At 39.0% G+C, this 15681-nt stretch overlaps 1 protein-coding gene across 2 annotated transcripts in view; it reads right to left on the bottom strand.

Annotated features, from left to right (window-relative positions):
• Positions 1 to 1708: 1708 nt before the first annotated feature.
• Positions 1709 to 15681, bottom strand: part of GAN (gigaxonin) — a 51336-nt gene continuing 37363 nt past the window's right edge. For both annotated transcript variants that reach the window (XM_036441573.2, XM_036441574.2), the window contains 3 exons: positions 15441 to 15569; positions 4528 to 4637; positions 1709 to 4440 (listed from right to left, as the gene is read on the bottom strand). In XM_036441573.2, the coding sequence (XP_036297466.1) occupies positions 4259 to 4440; positions 4528 to 4637; positions 15441 to 15569 (421 nt within the window). In that variant the 3' untranslated portion in view covers positions 1709 to 4258. The remainder of the gene's footprint in view (positions 4441 to 4527; positions 4638 to 15440; positions 15570 to 15681) is intronic.

Genomic DNA, 15681 nt, shown 5'->3' on the forward strand with positions numbered 1-15681 from the left:
ACTTCCTCATTTAAACTCAGAAAAATTTTAAGTCACTCTCGGAGGGTACTTTTCCATCCGGTGAAGAACATCACTTTGATCACAGCATACTATATTCACCTGTCAAACTGCCTACTGTGTGCACGCACTGGGATGCTCAGATGATTAAGGGAGGGCCCTGCCCACAGGACTCTACAATCCAGAGGAAGGGCAGTGTTACATCTGCCTCACTCCTGTGCTCCCCAGAAATCCAAGCAGAATTGTTAGTGGGTGCTCAATAATTTGTTGAAAAAAACCCAGAGCAGGGTTTCTGCACTATCAGAGCCTCCTCCCTCACCAGTTCCCCCAAGGCTTGGAGGCTCGAGGGGCAGCCACTGAACAAGGACAACCTCGCCCTTCCCTTCCACCGGGTGCTTTTTAAGGGGGTCCCAGCACTCTTTAAATCGATGCAATGTGCAGTGTAAGTGCATCTTATTCTCTCCCCAAATAATCAAATGTCTTCATCTGTCCACAGGAGGCCTCCTCTTGAGTCAAGAAAGCCAACGTTCTAGAAAGTAATACTGCAGTGTTTTTAGTGGTTGCTGAAAAACATTCTGGGATCCTGGTTTGGTATGCTGAAGTAGGAACGCTTCAAATGGAACCCCACTGGACCAAGGCAGCTAACATGTTTCTCTAAAAACCTAACTTACTGCCATGAGTAAGGGAGGTAACCACAGGAGAGAGCCCTATTTTTACCATGTCAGCATAAAGAATGTATTTCCTGCACATTACCTAGGGAACCCCGCACACTTACGATTAAAAAGGCACTTCTAAAGCACCACTGAAGAAAGTGCCATATTAAAGTGGTAGTGCAATATAATAGAACACTTCAATATAGACAATACACTGTCCAACATCCCCCAAATGTCCCTTTTTGGTTGTTATAGTTTGAAAAAAGCCTACTGTTAGCTATTAACTCCTCGCAGCAATGAAATAATGAATTAATGAAATACACAATGAATTTAGAAATTTCTTAGGCCAAATCTTTAGCAAATCAACTACTAGTTGATAAACATTGTTTTTAATCCCATTAAAGGAAAGAAATGCAAACACCAAGTAAAACTGCAAATATATCAATATTTACACTCAACATGAGTTTAACACAGTAGTATAAACTGAAGGGCCACAGGCTCAGAATTTATCTGAAGCACCAGGAGACAGTAATATACATAGTCTGGACTACAATTCAAAGGAAACATACACAAACAGACTTACCAAGTCACGTAACACACACACACACACACACACACACACGCACACGCACACACACACACACACACTTTCGCTCTTTCATCCCTCTTCTCACATTTTTCCTCTCATAGGATATAAGTACTATCACAAAAATAATCACACAAAACTTCACTGTAAATTAAACACTTAAAAATCTTTGAAAAAATCTACATTTGGATGTGTTAAACAAAGAAACAAAAAAAATCTACTTTAGACTATAGGTAGGAGAGATCCTTTAAATATTAACTTATTCGAACCTGAGACAACTTTCCTTCTGTTGGTGGGATAATGAAAATAAATTGCACTTTCCCCCAAGATATTATATTTAAAATTTTAAGATCTACCCCTAGCCGCCAATTCCATCATACGCCTGGTAAAAGTGCCATATGGAAAAAGAAGTATAAAAAATTTATCAAGAAAAGATGTTTCAAGTCATAAGTGGAATGTTAAAACACAAACCTGCATGAAATAAGTTAAAATTTATTTTACAATACTGAAATAACTAATTTACAAAAAAAGTCATGGTTAATTTTGGAACATAATAAAAAGTTAAATACATCCCTACACTCCAACATAATATTTTTATATTTATATAGTAAAAAACAGTTTGGCACTTAACAGCTTTTGTTAAATTGTTACATCCCATATTATGTAGCAAGTTTATTTTATAAAACATTCCCTAATTTCTGCAGCAATAGTGTCATCAAACTGAATTAAAAAAAAACTTTATAAAATTAATTGACCAAGTCATGCAGGCACTGAAAATATTGCATCCGGGACCCATTCACACCTGGACAATGAACTGTCTCCTTGGAAAAAGCCTGGCATAGACTGGGAAGAATTTTAAATTTCAGAAATTAAAAAAAAAAAAAAAAATAGACAACTGCTGATTGTCATGGCTTTAATAAGATATCAATTACCACTTTAATGTACCTCAACTGCAGCTTCCAAATGTCAAAGTTGTGTTCTGTACAAGATATTTTACCAAAGAAAATTCATTTTTTCAGCAATTTTGCATTCTAAGACAAGTTTTCAAATCCTAAAACTGATATCTAATTGTAAAAAGCAAGTTTTCTTTCTTTGCAGTGGCCAGGGAGCTTTGATTAATAAATATCCAAAGTATCATTGGAAAAGTGTGCGGACAACAGCTGACTGGTACACAACACAAAGAAAAAAGACTGGCTTTGATTTACAGACTGAGTTTGACTGCTATATTAATGTGTGGCAAACCTGGCCTCGTGCCCTGACACTGTATAAAAACCTCATACCTTCTTTTACCAACTCTCCTGCCAGACTGGAGAGTAAATGTGCCACTTACAACATTCTTTAAAACCCCCACGGGCAAGGCTCCTTTCAGCAACTTTTATAGTATTGTGTTGACTTCTAATGGGTATTAAAAACATAACAAAACTCTCACTCTTTTTTCTGTGCATGGTGGGAAAACACAAGCGACATTTCATATGCATGTTAACAACATACAAACGTTCCATATAGCAGTTTCCTAAAAAAAAATTCCTGGTCTCAAATTTACAACCAGAGGATAGATACATTTACACATTAATCTCTATAACAAAATGCTGTGCATACAGCCACATTCTAAGAGAGAGAAAAAGCTGTAGAAAACAATTAAAAATGAAGAATTCTATATTCAATTGGCTAGAAACCTGGTATTGCATAAAATTCAAATGATGAAGCAATCAAGCACTTTGAAGTCCCTGATTTCACACTCAAGTGGTGTAATTTAAATGGGAAACAAAGTACCTTTAAAGATAAGTGCTACTAATGACAGACTTTCCCCCCATAGGAAGCAGGTAGAGTGGCATGGGAGTAAGAGATAGGAAAGGAGGAAAAGATGAATTTGCTCTACTATGAACAGAATGAAGTTAGGTTGAGGTAGTGTATTCTACCAGCCAAACTTTATCGTAATTTGTCTAAAACTCTTACTAGTTAACGGCATTGAGAAAATCCTACTACAAAGACGAGATTCTGAACACATGTTCGCATTCTAAGACAAGTTTTCAAATCCTAAACAGCGGTAAACAAGACTGTGTGTGCTTTCAGGCAGATTTTTAAAAAGTTTTGATCCCTTTATATTTTGCCTGGACAGATTTTTTTTTTTTTTGTATGTTTTCGTAGTCACAGCAGACCTTTATTATTTGTCTGACTCAGGCCTTTCTTTTATAAAATCTCCTACTCTCTAATGGCTTCTAATTTATAAAACAGTTCTGATGAGCTGAAGGATGAGTGGCACTGGTGAGACCCTTCCCAACTCCACCCCAGAAAGTATGGCAAGACGTACCTTAATCTAAATTAACACAGAAGTTAGCAACTTCCTTTAAAGTCACATGAGGGCTGCAACTTGACTCATTCATTTATTGAGTCTACATTACTAAGATAGAATGTCACCAAACAGAAATTTTATCTTAGTTTCAATTCATCATAATATAGTTTAAAAAATATTCTTAGCACAGAATACTAATAGTAAATGGAGACTAGCCATCATACAGTCCAATCTAACATTTTAGGCACAATCCTTAATTTGTTGGGCAAGGTTTAGGCATAATATTTCCTTCCAAGTGCAGAAGAAAGCAGTCTTGGTATATTTGGGTATGTTGATTTGCATATACGGATTTTTGTTTGTTTGTTTACCAAAGCCAAGTGCACAGTAGTCAGATACAAGTTCCCTTCAGGGAAAATGCACCTTATTTTAACTTTAGTATTTTCCATTATGCCAATTCTCACTTCCCTCTTCCTTTTGACACCGACTAGCCTCCATTTGTCTATAGACACATCTAACTGGAGGAAATAATTCCTCCCAAGCAGTTTTTCAACAGTTACATGTTCTCCGAAACAAGAGCTGAAGCTCAAGCGTCTAAGCATTATAAAACCACCAGAGTTACCACACAAAGCCCGGCACGCAGAGCAAGGTTTGGCTGTCATCTCTGTCCCCCTCGCATAACGCCACCTTACGGTGCTTGGTCAGGAGCGCTGCTTCAGCTCTGCTTCCTCTTCAAGGTGAATGAACACGGATACGGAATAAGCCTTGTTGAAGCTGCAGGCGGAAAAGCTTGCAATTTGCAATACGTAAGGCTGCACACCCAGTGCGGCGGAGGTCAGATGGAAGGAGTGGTTTAGTGTGGTGCCAGGTTCCTGTGCTCCTTTTAAACTCACGCACGTAGTCGTAATTGGTACCTAAACCACAGAATAAGCAGGGATGAGAGAACATGCCTCAGAATCACTAGGAAACAGCCCTGACAAAAATCACCATAACATTTTTACCTGTGTCAAGATCTCCGATAACATAAATACTGGCTCCTATGGGTACAGCTCCATAAACAAAAGAGGAACTGGCAGGGATGCATAAATTCTGGTCATTAAGATAGATCCACCTGAAAACAAACAGAAGAACAAAATTAAGGAAATCAAAAGATGACCACACATCTAGAAGACTCCAGTGACAATAAAACTTGTTAAGCCTCTAACAGTACTAGGCATCACACTAGTAAATCCCAACCCTACTTCTGGGTAACCACTGATTTTCTGTCTTTTTATTTTATTTTACTTCTTTATTTTTAATCTTCACCTGGATATGATTAATTGATCTTAGAGAGGAAGGAAGAGGGAGAGAAAGAGAAACATCCATGTGAGAGAGAAACGTCAATCAGGTGCCTCCCTTACGCACCTGACCGGAGAATGAACCTGCAACCTGAGAATCAAACCTGCAATTTTTTGGTGTGTGGGACAACACTCCACCAACCGAGCCACCTGGCCACGACTTGCTTTGTCACTGTAGATATTAATTTTGCCTATCCTAGAATGTCATATATATTGAATCATAAAGAATATGCACTTTTCAATCTGCTTCTTTTGCTTGGCATAATGTTTTTGAGATTCATCCATGTGCCGCCTGCATTAATAATTTATTTTCATTTCCAAGTAGTATTCCATTATATGGACATGCCAGCATGTGTTTACATACTCAACTGCTAATGCTCATTTGGGTAGTGTATAATTTTGGTTATTGCAATGTTGCTATTTTAGACATTAAGAGTGCAAATCTTTTTTTGTGAGCCTATGTTATGGACTTGACTGGTTATATGTTTAAAGGTATATTTCACTTGATAAAAAAAATGCCTCACGGGGACCCTTTCCCCCTCCCCAGGTGGGAGTCCATTCTGTGGGACTCTTTCTCTCTTCCCAGGTGGGAGTCTGTACTTGTTCAATAAATCTCCTTTGCTATAAAAAAAAAAAATGCCTCACTATTTTCCAGCATGTTGTGCCACTTTGCATTCCAGTTAGCAATGTGTAAGAAGTACAACTGTTTGGCATTACCACCAGTCTTTGTCATTTTATCTGTATTAGTGGTATGCGCTGCTCTGCAGACTAATGACGTTTAACATCTCTGCATGTGCTTAATGGCCATTTTATATCTTCTTTTGTGAAATGTCTGTTCAAAGATATGCTAAAATTGGGTTTTCTGTCTCCTATTGACTTCAATATTCTTTATGTTTGTGGACACAAGTCTGTTAATTAGATAACTATATCGCAAAAATTTTCTCAGCATGTAGACTGTCTTAATTTTCTTAATGGAGCCTTTTGAAGAACAGAAGTTTCCATTTTAATGCATTCCAGTTCATCCTTTTTTTTCTGTTATAGTTCATGCTTTCTGTGTCCTTCTAGTAAATCTCTGCCTACTCCAAGGCTACAAATATTTTCCTCCTGTGCTCTTTTCTGGAAATTTCATGGTGCCAATTTTTACACGTAGGTCTTAGGATACATTTCAAGTCCATTTTTGTGTATGGTATGAGGTAAGAAAGAGTCATGGTTCTTTTTCTTTTTTGTATATGTATCTAGTTGTTCCAGCATCATTTGCTGAAAAGATGTTTCTTTCCTCTCTAAATGGCCTTGGCACTTCTGTTGAAAATCAATTTAATAACCACTAAAAGGATCTGGGCTCCCTGAAGAAGTGGTTGGTTCCACAGCTGAGACAGAAAATACAAGATGAGCCTGGAGCATCCTGTGCTGGCAGAGAGGAAGTGCTTAAGTAAGGATGGGGTGTGTCAGAGGGACCTAGGGGCCGATTCCCAATGGCCAGAGCTGGAACAAACTGCACAACCAAATAAGGCTCATATCAGATTTATAACTCAGAGTAAAATAAACACCAAGACATCCACACTAATACAAATAATTGAATATATTAAAAAAACAAAACAAACAAAAAAAAAAAACCAGAAAGAAGGAACAGGTCTTCTTTAGGGAATTCCAGTTAATAAATGTAGAAAAAATGAGAGTAACAGAAAAAGCATCATAGGCAAACACCACAGGAATAACTACTGCAGGCTAGTCCATTGATGGGTACTAGATTAGTGGTGAAAGTTTAAGGAAAAACAGTGCATGCATACTGATAAATTCTTTCTTCTAAGATATTTATTAATTATAAAGGGAAAAATAGCAACTTCATAGTGAAGAAACCCAACAGACACCATTTTAACCAGGTAATCACAGTATTAAAACATAGTAAATTTTTTAAAAATTGATTTCAGAGAGATAGGGAGAGGAAGAGAGAGATAGAAACATTATAATGAGAGAGAATCATTAATAAGGCTTTACTGGGGATCAAGTCTACAACCTGGACAAGTGCCTTGACTAGGAATCGAACTGTGACCTCCTGGTTCTTGGTCGATACTCAACTGTGAGCCACACCAGCCGTACAGTAACACTACATACTGGTATTGACATCTGGTGTGGTGCAGAGAAGGACATGGCACCATTGCTGTGATATTCCTGCCCCAAAATGCCTAACACAGCCAAATTACACGATATCATTAGACAAACCCAAATTAAGAGACATCCTTTAAAAATCTGACCAATAATCTTCAAGAGTATCAGAGAGACACAGGGACCGATCCCCAATGGCCAAAGGACTGAAAGATCAGAAGACTGGGGAACCATCACACATGAAAGAAGACTAAAGAAATGCAACAACCAAGTGTACTGTCAGATCCTGAGCTGGATTCTGGAGCAGCGGGAAAAAGACAGCAGTAGACAAGCTGATCAAATTCAAATAAAGTCTGTAGTTTACATAATAATATTATACCAATGTTAATGCCCTGGTTTTTATATCTGAACTATAGTTATAGAAGATGTTAACATAAGAAAAAGATGGGTGAATAGCTTATGGGACCTCTATTTTTGCAATTTTTCTACAAGTCTAAAATTATTCCAAAATAAAAAATAAGCCGAAACCGGTTTGGCTCAACGGTAGAGCATCGGTCTGCGGACTGAAAGGTCCCAGGTTCGATTCCGGTCAAGGGCATGTACATTGGTTGCGGGCACATCCCCGGTAGGGGGTGTGCAAGAGGCAGCTGGTCGATGTTTCTCTCTCATCGACATTTCTAGCTCTCTATCTCTCTCCCTTCCACTCTGTAAAAAATCAATAAAATATATTTTAAAAAAAAGTTTGAGTTTGGGTTTTTTGTTTGTTATTGTTTTTTGTTGTTGTTTTTGCTTAAACATGCGCGCGCACACACACACACACACACACACACACACACACACACACAAACTAGAATGCTGAATAATGATGTTCACTCAAGGTAATCTAACCAATTTCCCCTTTATAGCTAAAGGCACAACCTAGTCATAGTAGACATTAGTCAGACCTTGAGAATGTATCTAAACCATTGAGAACTACCAAAGTCCAGGCTGACACCTATTGCTGGAGCATACAGATGCACTGGCATTGCTCCTGGTATCTCTAACTCTCTATGAAGTGTCTAATAAGTCAGAGGTGTAGTTGAGAGCATCTCAATGCTAAATAAAAACACAAAACTATCTCACTGAGAACAGCACCTTTATTTCAATGAATACTGCTAGTATTCCAGATTGTTATAAAGGAGTAACTTTCATAATTTTGAATTTCAAGAAACATGAAAGCAAAATGATTTGTCCAAGATCCTATGTGTCAGAAGCAAAACTAATAAGAGGTGCCATATTTTTAAATACTTCATCTACCATTGAATCATCTAACACCTGAATGTTGATTGGGACTGGAAAAGTGAAAAAATCTAAGAGCTTTCACTGAAAAGTGAAAACAGAAACTTGAATAGGCCTTTGAGAGAAAAAGTTTGGAAAACTCAAACTTCAATAACTAACTGGCTTATTCACATTTGTGTCTTCAGGCTAAACATAAATATCTAAACCCCGGCATTTAATTTTTCACCAGGCTCTGAATCAAACAAGCTAAAGAAAATCCCTATGCCTTGTCAGCAGCTGAAATGCACCGAAGGGCCAATCCCAGTGGACACACACCCACTTTTCTGAACAAACCCATTAAAAGACAGCAGACTAACAGGTCAATGGCCACTTTTAAATTAAGACATTATGAGTACATTATCTGCAGAAAAAGCACATCAGGAAACAATGTTTTGGAATAATTTTACAGAGTTGAGAACATAATCCTTCTCTAGAATAAGTAATGTTGAAGAAACTGGTCTATGTGGATAATGTACCAAAAACAGATAAATAATTCAGACTTCCTGGGTTTCAGAAAAGTCACCCTGATCTATTTTACATAGTGCTGAGGCTTCAAATTAACTAAAATGAACACGAAAACTTAACTGGAGCACATACTTGCTGTTGCTTATAAAACAGATATGAAAGGCATATGGTTTTCCATTTCTTTTTCTACCAACTGTCACCTCGTTGACCTAGGACACGTTAGCTAACCCAGTCTTGTTCTGTCATCTGTAAAGTAGGGACACCAGACACCATCACCAACCTCAAGTGACTGTTGTGAAGATGAAATGAAATTGCCAACATAGCTGAAACTGGTTTGGCTCAGTGGATAGAGCGTCAGCCTGTGGAATGAAAGTCCCAGGTTCGATTCCGGTCAAGGGCATGTACCTTGGTTGCGGGCGCATCCCCAGTAGGGGGTGTGCAGGAGGCAGCTGATCGATGGTTCTCTCTCATCGATGTTTCTAACTCTCTATCCCTCTCTCTTCCTCTCTGTGAAAAATCAATAAAATATATATATATATTTTTAAAAAATATATATATATTATTGATTTTTCATCAATATATTTTTTTAAAAAATATATATATATTATTGATTTTTCACAGAGAGGAAGGGAGAGGAATAGAGAGTTAGAAACATCGATGAGAGAGAACCATCGATCAGCTGCCTCCTGCACACCCCCTACTGGGGATGCGCCCGCAACCAAGGTACATGCCCTTGACCGGAATCGAACCCGGGACCTTTCAGTCTCCAGGCCGACGCTCTATCCACTTGAGCCAAACCGGTCCCGGCAAAATATATATATTTTTAAAAAGAAATTGCCAACATAAAGCACTTTGCATAGTGTCTAGTGCAGAGCAGGTATCATTAAGTGGTAGTAGATTTTTATAATGACCAAGACAATGTTATGCCTTTAGTTACAAGGCTTTTAAACACAGGCTTATTAGGACGAGAAGGCTATAATGATGAGTCTGCTGGTAACTCAGGATTAAGAACGCTCCATGAGAACAATGCTTTCAAATACAGCAGGGCTCAATAGCAGCAAGCTTCAGAGAGAGGAGGGGAAACAGTTAAGGGGAAGAGAGAAGAAAGGAGGGGTGTAGAAGGGGAAGAAGGGGAAATCAACTCAGGAGAGAGAAGGAAAGAGGGAATCCTGGCTGATGAGGTTCCATGGTTAGACCATAAGCCCATGCACTGAAGGAAGTATCTCGGGTTTGATTCCCAGGCAAGGGCACATGCCTGGGTTGCAGGTTTGATCCTCACCCTAGTCAGGGTGCATGTGGGAGGTATCCATTTGATGTGTCTTTCTCACATCGATGTTTTTCTTTGTCTCTCTCTTTCTTTCCTTCCCTCCCTCCCTCCCTCCCTCCCTCCCTCCCTCCCTCCCTCCTCCCTCCCTCCCTCCTACTCTTTCTAAAAATCAAAGGAAAAAATATCCTCGGGTGAAGATTAACAAACAAACAAACAAAAAACAAAAAACAAAAAAAAGAAGGAAGAGGAAGCTTTACGTAGTGAGTGAGATTTCTGCTTTTAGGGAAGAAGGAACTTAAAAATTTTATTTTTTATTTCTGAAAGAAAGGGAGAGGGAGAAGGAGAGGGAGAGGGAGAAACATCAATGAGAGAGAATCATTTATCGGCTGCTTCCTGCATACCTCACACTGGAGATTGAGACTGCAAACCAGGCATGTGCCCTGACCGGGAATCGAACCATGACCTCTTGGTTCATAAGTTGATGCTCAACCACTGGGCCATGCTGGCCAGTCAGGAAGGAATTCTTAACAAGCTGATCCTCCTGCAAGGAAGAGCTACTACAGGCTCTGGACAAAATATAACAACTGCCTCAGGGCCTAGAGTGTGAGCAAAAGCAGGCAGATCTGGGAAGACACTGAAAATTGAACAAGCATCTCACATGGAGTATTTCTATTCTTTGGTAGCTTTACCGGAGGGCAGTGGCTTGGGGCAGCTGAAACCCTGAGATAAAACCCTGCTATCTTTCTGGCCATTGGAATCAGGGTAGACAGAGCAACCAGAATCACTGAAGAGTGTGTGTGTGAGGAGGGTGGGGTAGGGGTGGGGATTGGTGTCTCAGAAAAATGAGAGGTAGAAAAGAACCCCTAAATTTATGGGTACTCACATCTCAAGTCTTTGACTGATCCCGGAACCACAAATGCTTGCAACTAAGGCTTGAAGGACAGACGGTGAGCAGCCGCCCACTGTGGGTGTGACAGCCTGCAGTCTGAGTCTAACCAAGTCCTCTGCCTGCTAAAGATCTCAGAGCAGCACTCTAAAGCAATATAAAAGTCCTCAGGGCCTTGACAACGTTCAGTTCACAGCGTTCAGGATGCAATCCAAAATTACTCAACAAAAGAAGAGCCAGAAAAATAACTCATTCTCAAGGGAATAAATAATCAACAGACGCCAACTCTGCGATGACTCAGATGTTGAGATTATCACGCAGGGACTGGAACGCAACTACTAGGCCTCTGCTCAGTAAGGGAGAGGAAAATGTGCTTATGATGAAACACAGGAGGTTTCAGCAGAGAAAAAAAAAAAAAATTAAAAACTCTACCTAAGAAGCTAGGAAAGGAGGAGCACAATACACCCTTGGAAAGTAAAAGGAAAGGAACAACACAGAAGCAGAAGCCAATGGAATGGAAAACACACGGAGAAAATGAACATCAACAGCTGGTTCCTTGGAAAGATAAACGAAGTGGTAGGCTTTGTCAACAGAGGGTGCTGGAGGGACTGCAGGCCTGTGCTGGTGCTGAACATGGTTAGCTGGAATTGGTAAGCAATGGGGAAACAGGAAGAATCTTCAGCAGGAGATGAGAGATCAAACTGACATTACTCTTTCAGAAGCACAAGTGGGTGAGATGCATTAGAGAAGACGGATTAGAAGGCTAATGAGGCTGCATGGAGGAATGAGAATGCCTTGGAGTAGGAGCAGAGCAATAAAGGTGGTGGATGTAAAACATACAAGAGTTTAAACAAGAAGATAAGACTTGACAACTGATGAGACGTGAGGTATGGGAGAGAATCAAAGATGACCTTTTTAAAAAATATATATATATATATTTTATTGATTTTTTACAGGGAGGGAGAGGGATAGAGAGCCAGAAACATCGATGAGAAGAGAAACATCGATCAGCTGCCTACTGCACATCCCCCTATGGGGGATGTACCTGCAACCAAGGTACATGCTCCTGACCAGAATCGAACCCGGGACCTTTGAGTCTGCAGGGCGATGCTCTATCCACTAAGCCAAACTGGCCAGGCTAAAGATGACCTTTTTGAGTATGGACAACGGGGAGGAGGTAGCATTAATAAAAGAATGGGGGCATAAGGAACAGGAGTAGAGACACTGCCATTCTGACAAAGTTGATCCTATGACTGGGTTTAACTTATGGCAATTTCTTTGCTCTCTTTCAGTTTGTTTTTTAGTCAGAAACATAGAAAATAATAAGATGGCTTTTTTCCAGGAAAGTTTTAACCTAAAAATAGGGAACAAAGGCAGGAAAGACAAGAGATTATCTAAAAACAATAAATGATCTCTGATTTTATACAGATTGTTCATCTGGCAACAGTTTCCAGAGAATGCAAATATAACATACTTGGAAACATCTGATCTTTTAAGGAATAAAAAAAATATGTTATTTTATTTCTATAGATATTTATGGGAAAGCCTATGTTTTTAAGGCAAGATAGTATGGGAGCTGAGAAGGTTGACTCTGGGGCCAGACTGCCTGAGTTCAAATGCAAGTTCTACCACTTGCGATCCGTGTGTCTTTGGGCACATACCTAACCTTTGTGTGTTTTGGTTTCCTCATAAATAAAAAAAAAAAGTAAAACGAGTACCTATATCACAGAGGGTTGTTGTGAAGATTAAATGAGTTCAATGAGTTAATACATGGTGCTTAGTGGTACAAATGTGCTTAGTGTCATCTAAACAAGTAAGAATTCTATATAACTGACCCCCAAACTCTCCCCTGCGGATAAAAATCTGTGTATAACTTCTGACTCCCCAAAACTTAACTATTAACAGCTTACTGTTGACTGGAAGCCTTACTGACAACATAAGCTGTCAATTAACACATTCTAATAATAAACTGTATTCTAACAGTAAACTAGAGAAATACTGTATGTACTTACTGGAAAAAATAAGTATGGCATGTATTTATTGGGGAAAAATCTGCATTTAAATGGACCCACACAGTTCAAACCCATGTTGTCTAAGGGTGAACTGTATGCTATATTAACAAGAGAAATTCAGCTTTCTTCAATTTATGAACTAACTAAGAGCTTAGAAATAAGAAAGCTAAAGACACATGCATTTTATTTAAAAGTGCTTTTAAATAGCAAGGAGCAATTCTCTTTTGTTTAACCATTATGAGCTGAAAGCAAAACACTGACATTTAAAGCTTATCAACTATAAATATGAAACCTGATAGAAATATAAGACTGAGAAACTTTGAATCTAATTTAAGTCCTATATACTCAAAACAGGGACAGAAAATGGTAAAATAATAAACAACCTTGATTATTCCAACCATGATTATTACAGCTCTCTAGCTCATACTATGTAAACAGTAATTCAGCCATTACATAAAAAAACAAAAAACAAAACTTGTATCAATACTTCATATCAGAAGTCAAACACATTGACCACCGCTTACTAACAAAATTGGGCAGACTACCTTGAGATTCATTTGGGCAAGAAATTAATATATTACTTCACACCTTGGACAGTCAACCCTCATAGTAGTAGTATGTTAAGGAAGAGAAATCTAAAAAAGTCTGAAATTTTGCCTCCTCAGCCCCACCATAGCAAACATCCTCTAAATTGCTCTCACACTTTGTCTAATAAATTCTCCTAAGCTAATGTGTTTACCCCTGTAATTGAAGGGGGAAAGAGGCTATCCAAATAGCCTAAATTTTAAAAAAAATTAAGTTAGGTAATATTTTTATATCTCAATTAAATCTTGGGAAGTGCTCATTGCTTGCCTTAATCTAAAATTAAGAGCCTTGGCTGGTTGGTTGAGCAACATCCCCTGCACCAAAAGTTTACTGGTTTGATTCCCAGTCAGGGCACATGCCTGGGTTGCAGGCTTGATCCCTGGTAGGGGCCATGGAAGAGGCAGCCCATCAGTGTTTCCTTTTTACCTTGATGTTTCTCTCTCTCTCTCTCCCTTCTTCTCTCTCTAGAAATCAATAAAGATTCTTTTTTAAAAAAATATGAAATTAAACATTATATTATGGCACCCTCTTCTGGTAATATGACTAAAACACTATCACAAGATTAATTTTAGCATGGCAGCTTCCCTGCAAGATTTGAACATATTACAGCAATAAGAATACTGATTAGTGGTTATAACAACAACAACAAAAAAAATACCACAAAAATAAAAACCCTGTGAGAGAAGGGAAGAGGGGGGAGAATGCTACTTGATCCACAAGACATTTATGCAGCCTGTCAGAGGTAGTCTCTGACACAACACTTCACTCAGTTAATTAGCATTTTGCTGAGTGTCTAATACAGGCCGGTTGCAAAGCTGAAGCTAGGATTAAAGTTGGCATAGTTGGACCATGCCCTGATGGAGCTACGGTGAACAATTACAATCCAAGAGTAGGATATGTACAGAGTGTTATGAAATCACAGACTGAGGAACCCAATCAGACCTCTAGAGAGTGATAAATAAGTAGAGTTTTGGAACAGGCCAAACTAACTGGATAAATGTGGGAAGGGAAATTTTAGGCAAAAGAATAGTATAAAAGCACAGAACTGAGATACTAATCATGATATGTTTGGGAGAAAATGTACTCGGCTGAACAGTAGCAGAAACAGTAGCCACAAAAGGCCAAATATGCTGTTAAGGAGTTAAATATCAAGTATGCATTAGACATAAGTTCCTAAATAGATGAGATAATTCTGTTAACATTGTAATTAGCTTCTTACTAATAGGAAAGGAGCAAGGGAAGACCAGACATTTTAAGCATGGCTATCTGGCAGCTTCACCAGGAAGCTGCAACTTTACACTGGGAAGGGGCTCAACAAAGGGGAAGATGGATGCATGTAGAGTCAAGTTCAGGTGACATAAGGAAAATACTTGCTTGTTACTCTAACCTGGGAACAAAGATCATTGGCTTTGGGTAGAGCTAAAGCAAGCCCATGAAAATTTGGGAGTACAAAATCCAAAGACAAAGGATTCTCTCTCTCTCTTGCTCCTCTGGCTTTGCTCCTGCTTCTTTGCACTTGCCCATGCCCTCTCCATAGCCAGGTGGCCCTGGAAGTGCCAGGCCATGCAGACCCCACACACAATGGATTGCAAATGGAAACACAAGCTAACCTAGCCTGATGCTGGACTGTGCAAATATGTAACCTCTGCTAAGATACAGCTGGACTTTTTCCTGGTGGGACAAAATGAGATGGGACCTTGGAAATTCAGGGATTTAATTCCATGCAAATAAGTATCACTCATTCTCTTATTCGAGTCTCAGAAAATTCCTTTTCTCGTGACATCACAAGAAGCCTACTTCCACCATCAACAGGTGGAGACCAGAGGACACCCCATCAATAGCAATTCAATGAAGTGAATTGAAAACAAAACTAAATACAGCGAAACATAACTTTGAAAGGAAGAAAAAGTTGCAGAAACTACGTGAAACAATTCATAATTACCTTTTAAACTCATCATGGTAGAATTCTGACTTGCACGTTACCATCTCACTACCTTGGATGTCCTCACGACTTCTGACTCCCCCAAATACATACAGTTCCATGGCAACTCCACAGGCTACAGCTCCAAATCTGAAAGGCCACACAGAGCTGATTAGGCATTTGATTTACAACTCCTGACCTAATTCCTCTTCTGCTTGTTTTAACTCTGCAATACTCAGTGTTTGGTGAATATGCAGTTCTT

The sequence above is a fragment of the Pipistrellus kuhlii genome, unplaced genomic scaffold, assembly GCF_014108245.1.
Source record: "Pipistrellus kuhlii isolate mPipKuh1 unplaced genomic scaffold, mPipKuh1.p scaffold_m20_p_17, whole genome shotgun sequence".
Classification (NCBI taxonomy): domain Eukaryota; kingdom Metazoa; phylum Chordata; class Mammalia; order Chiroptera; family Vespertilionidae; genus Pipistrellus; species Pipistrellus kuhlii.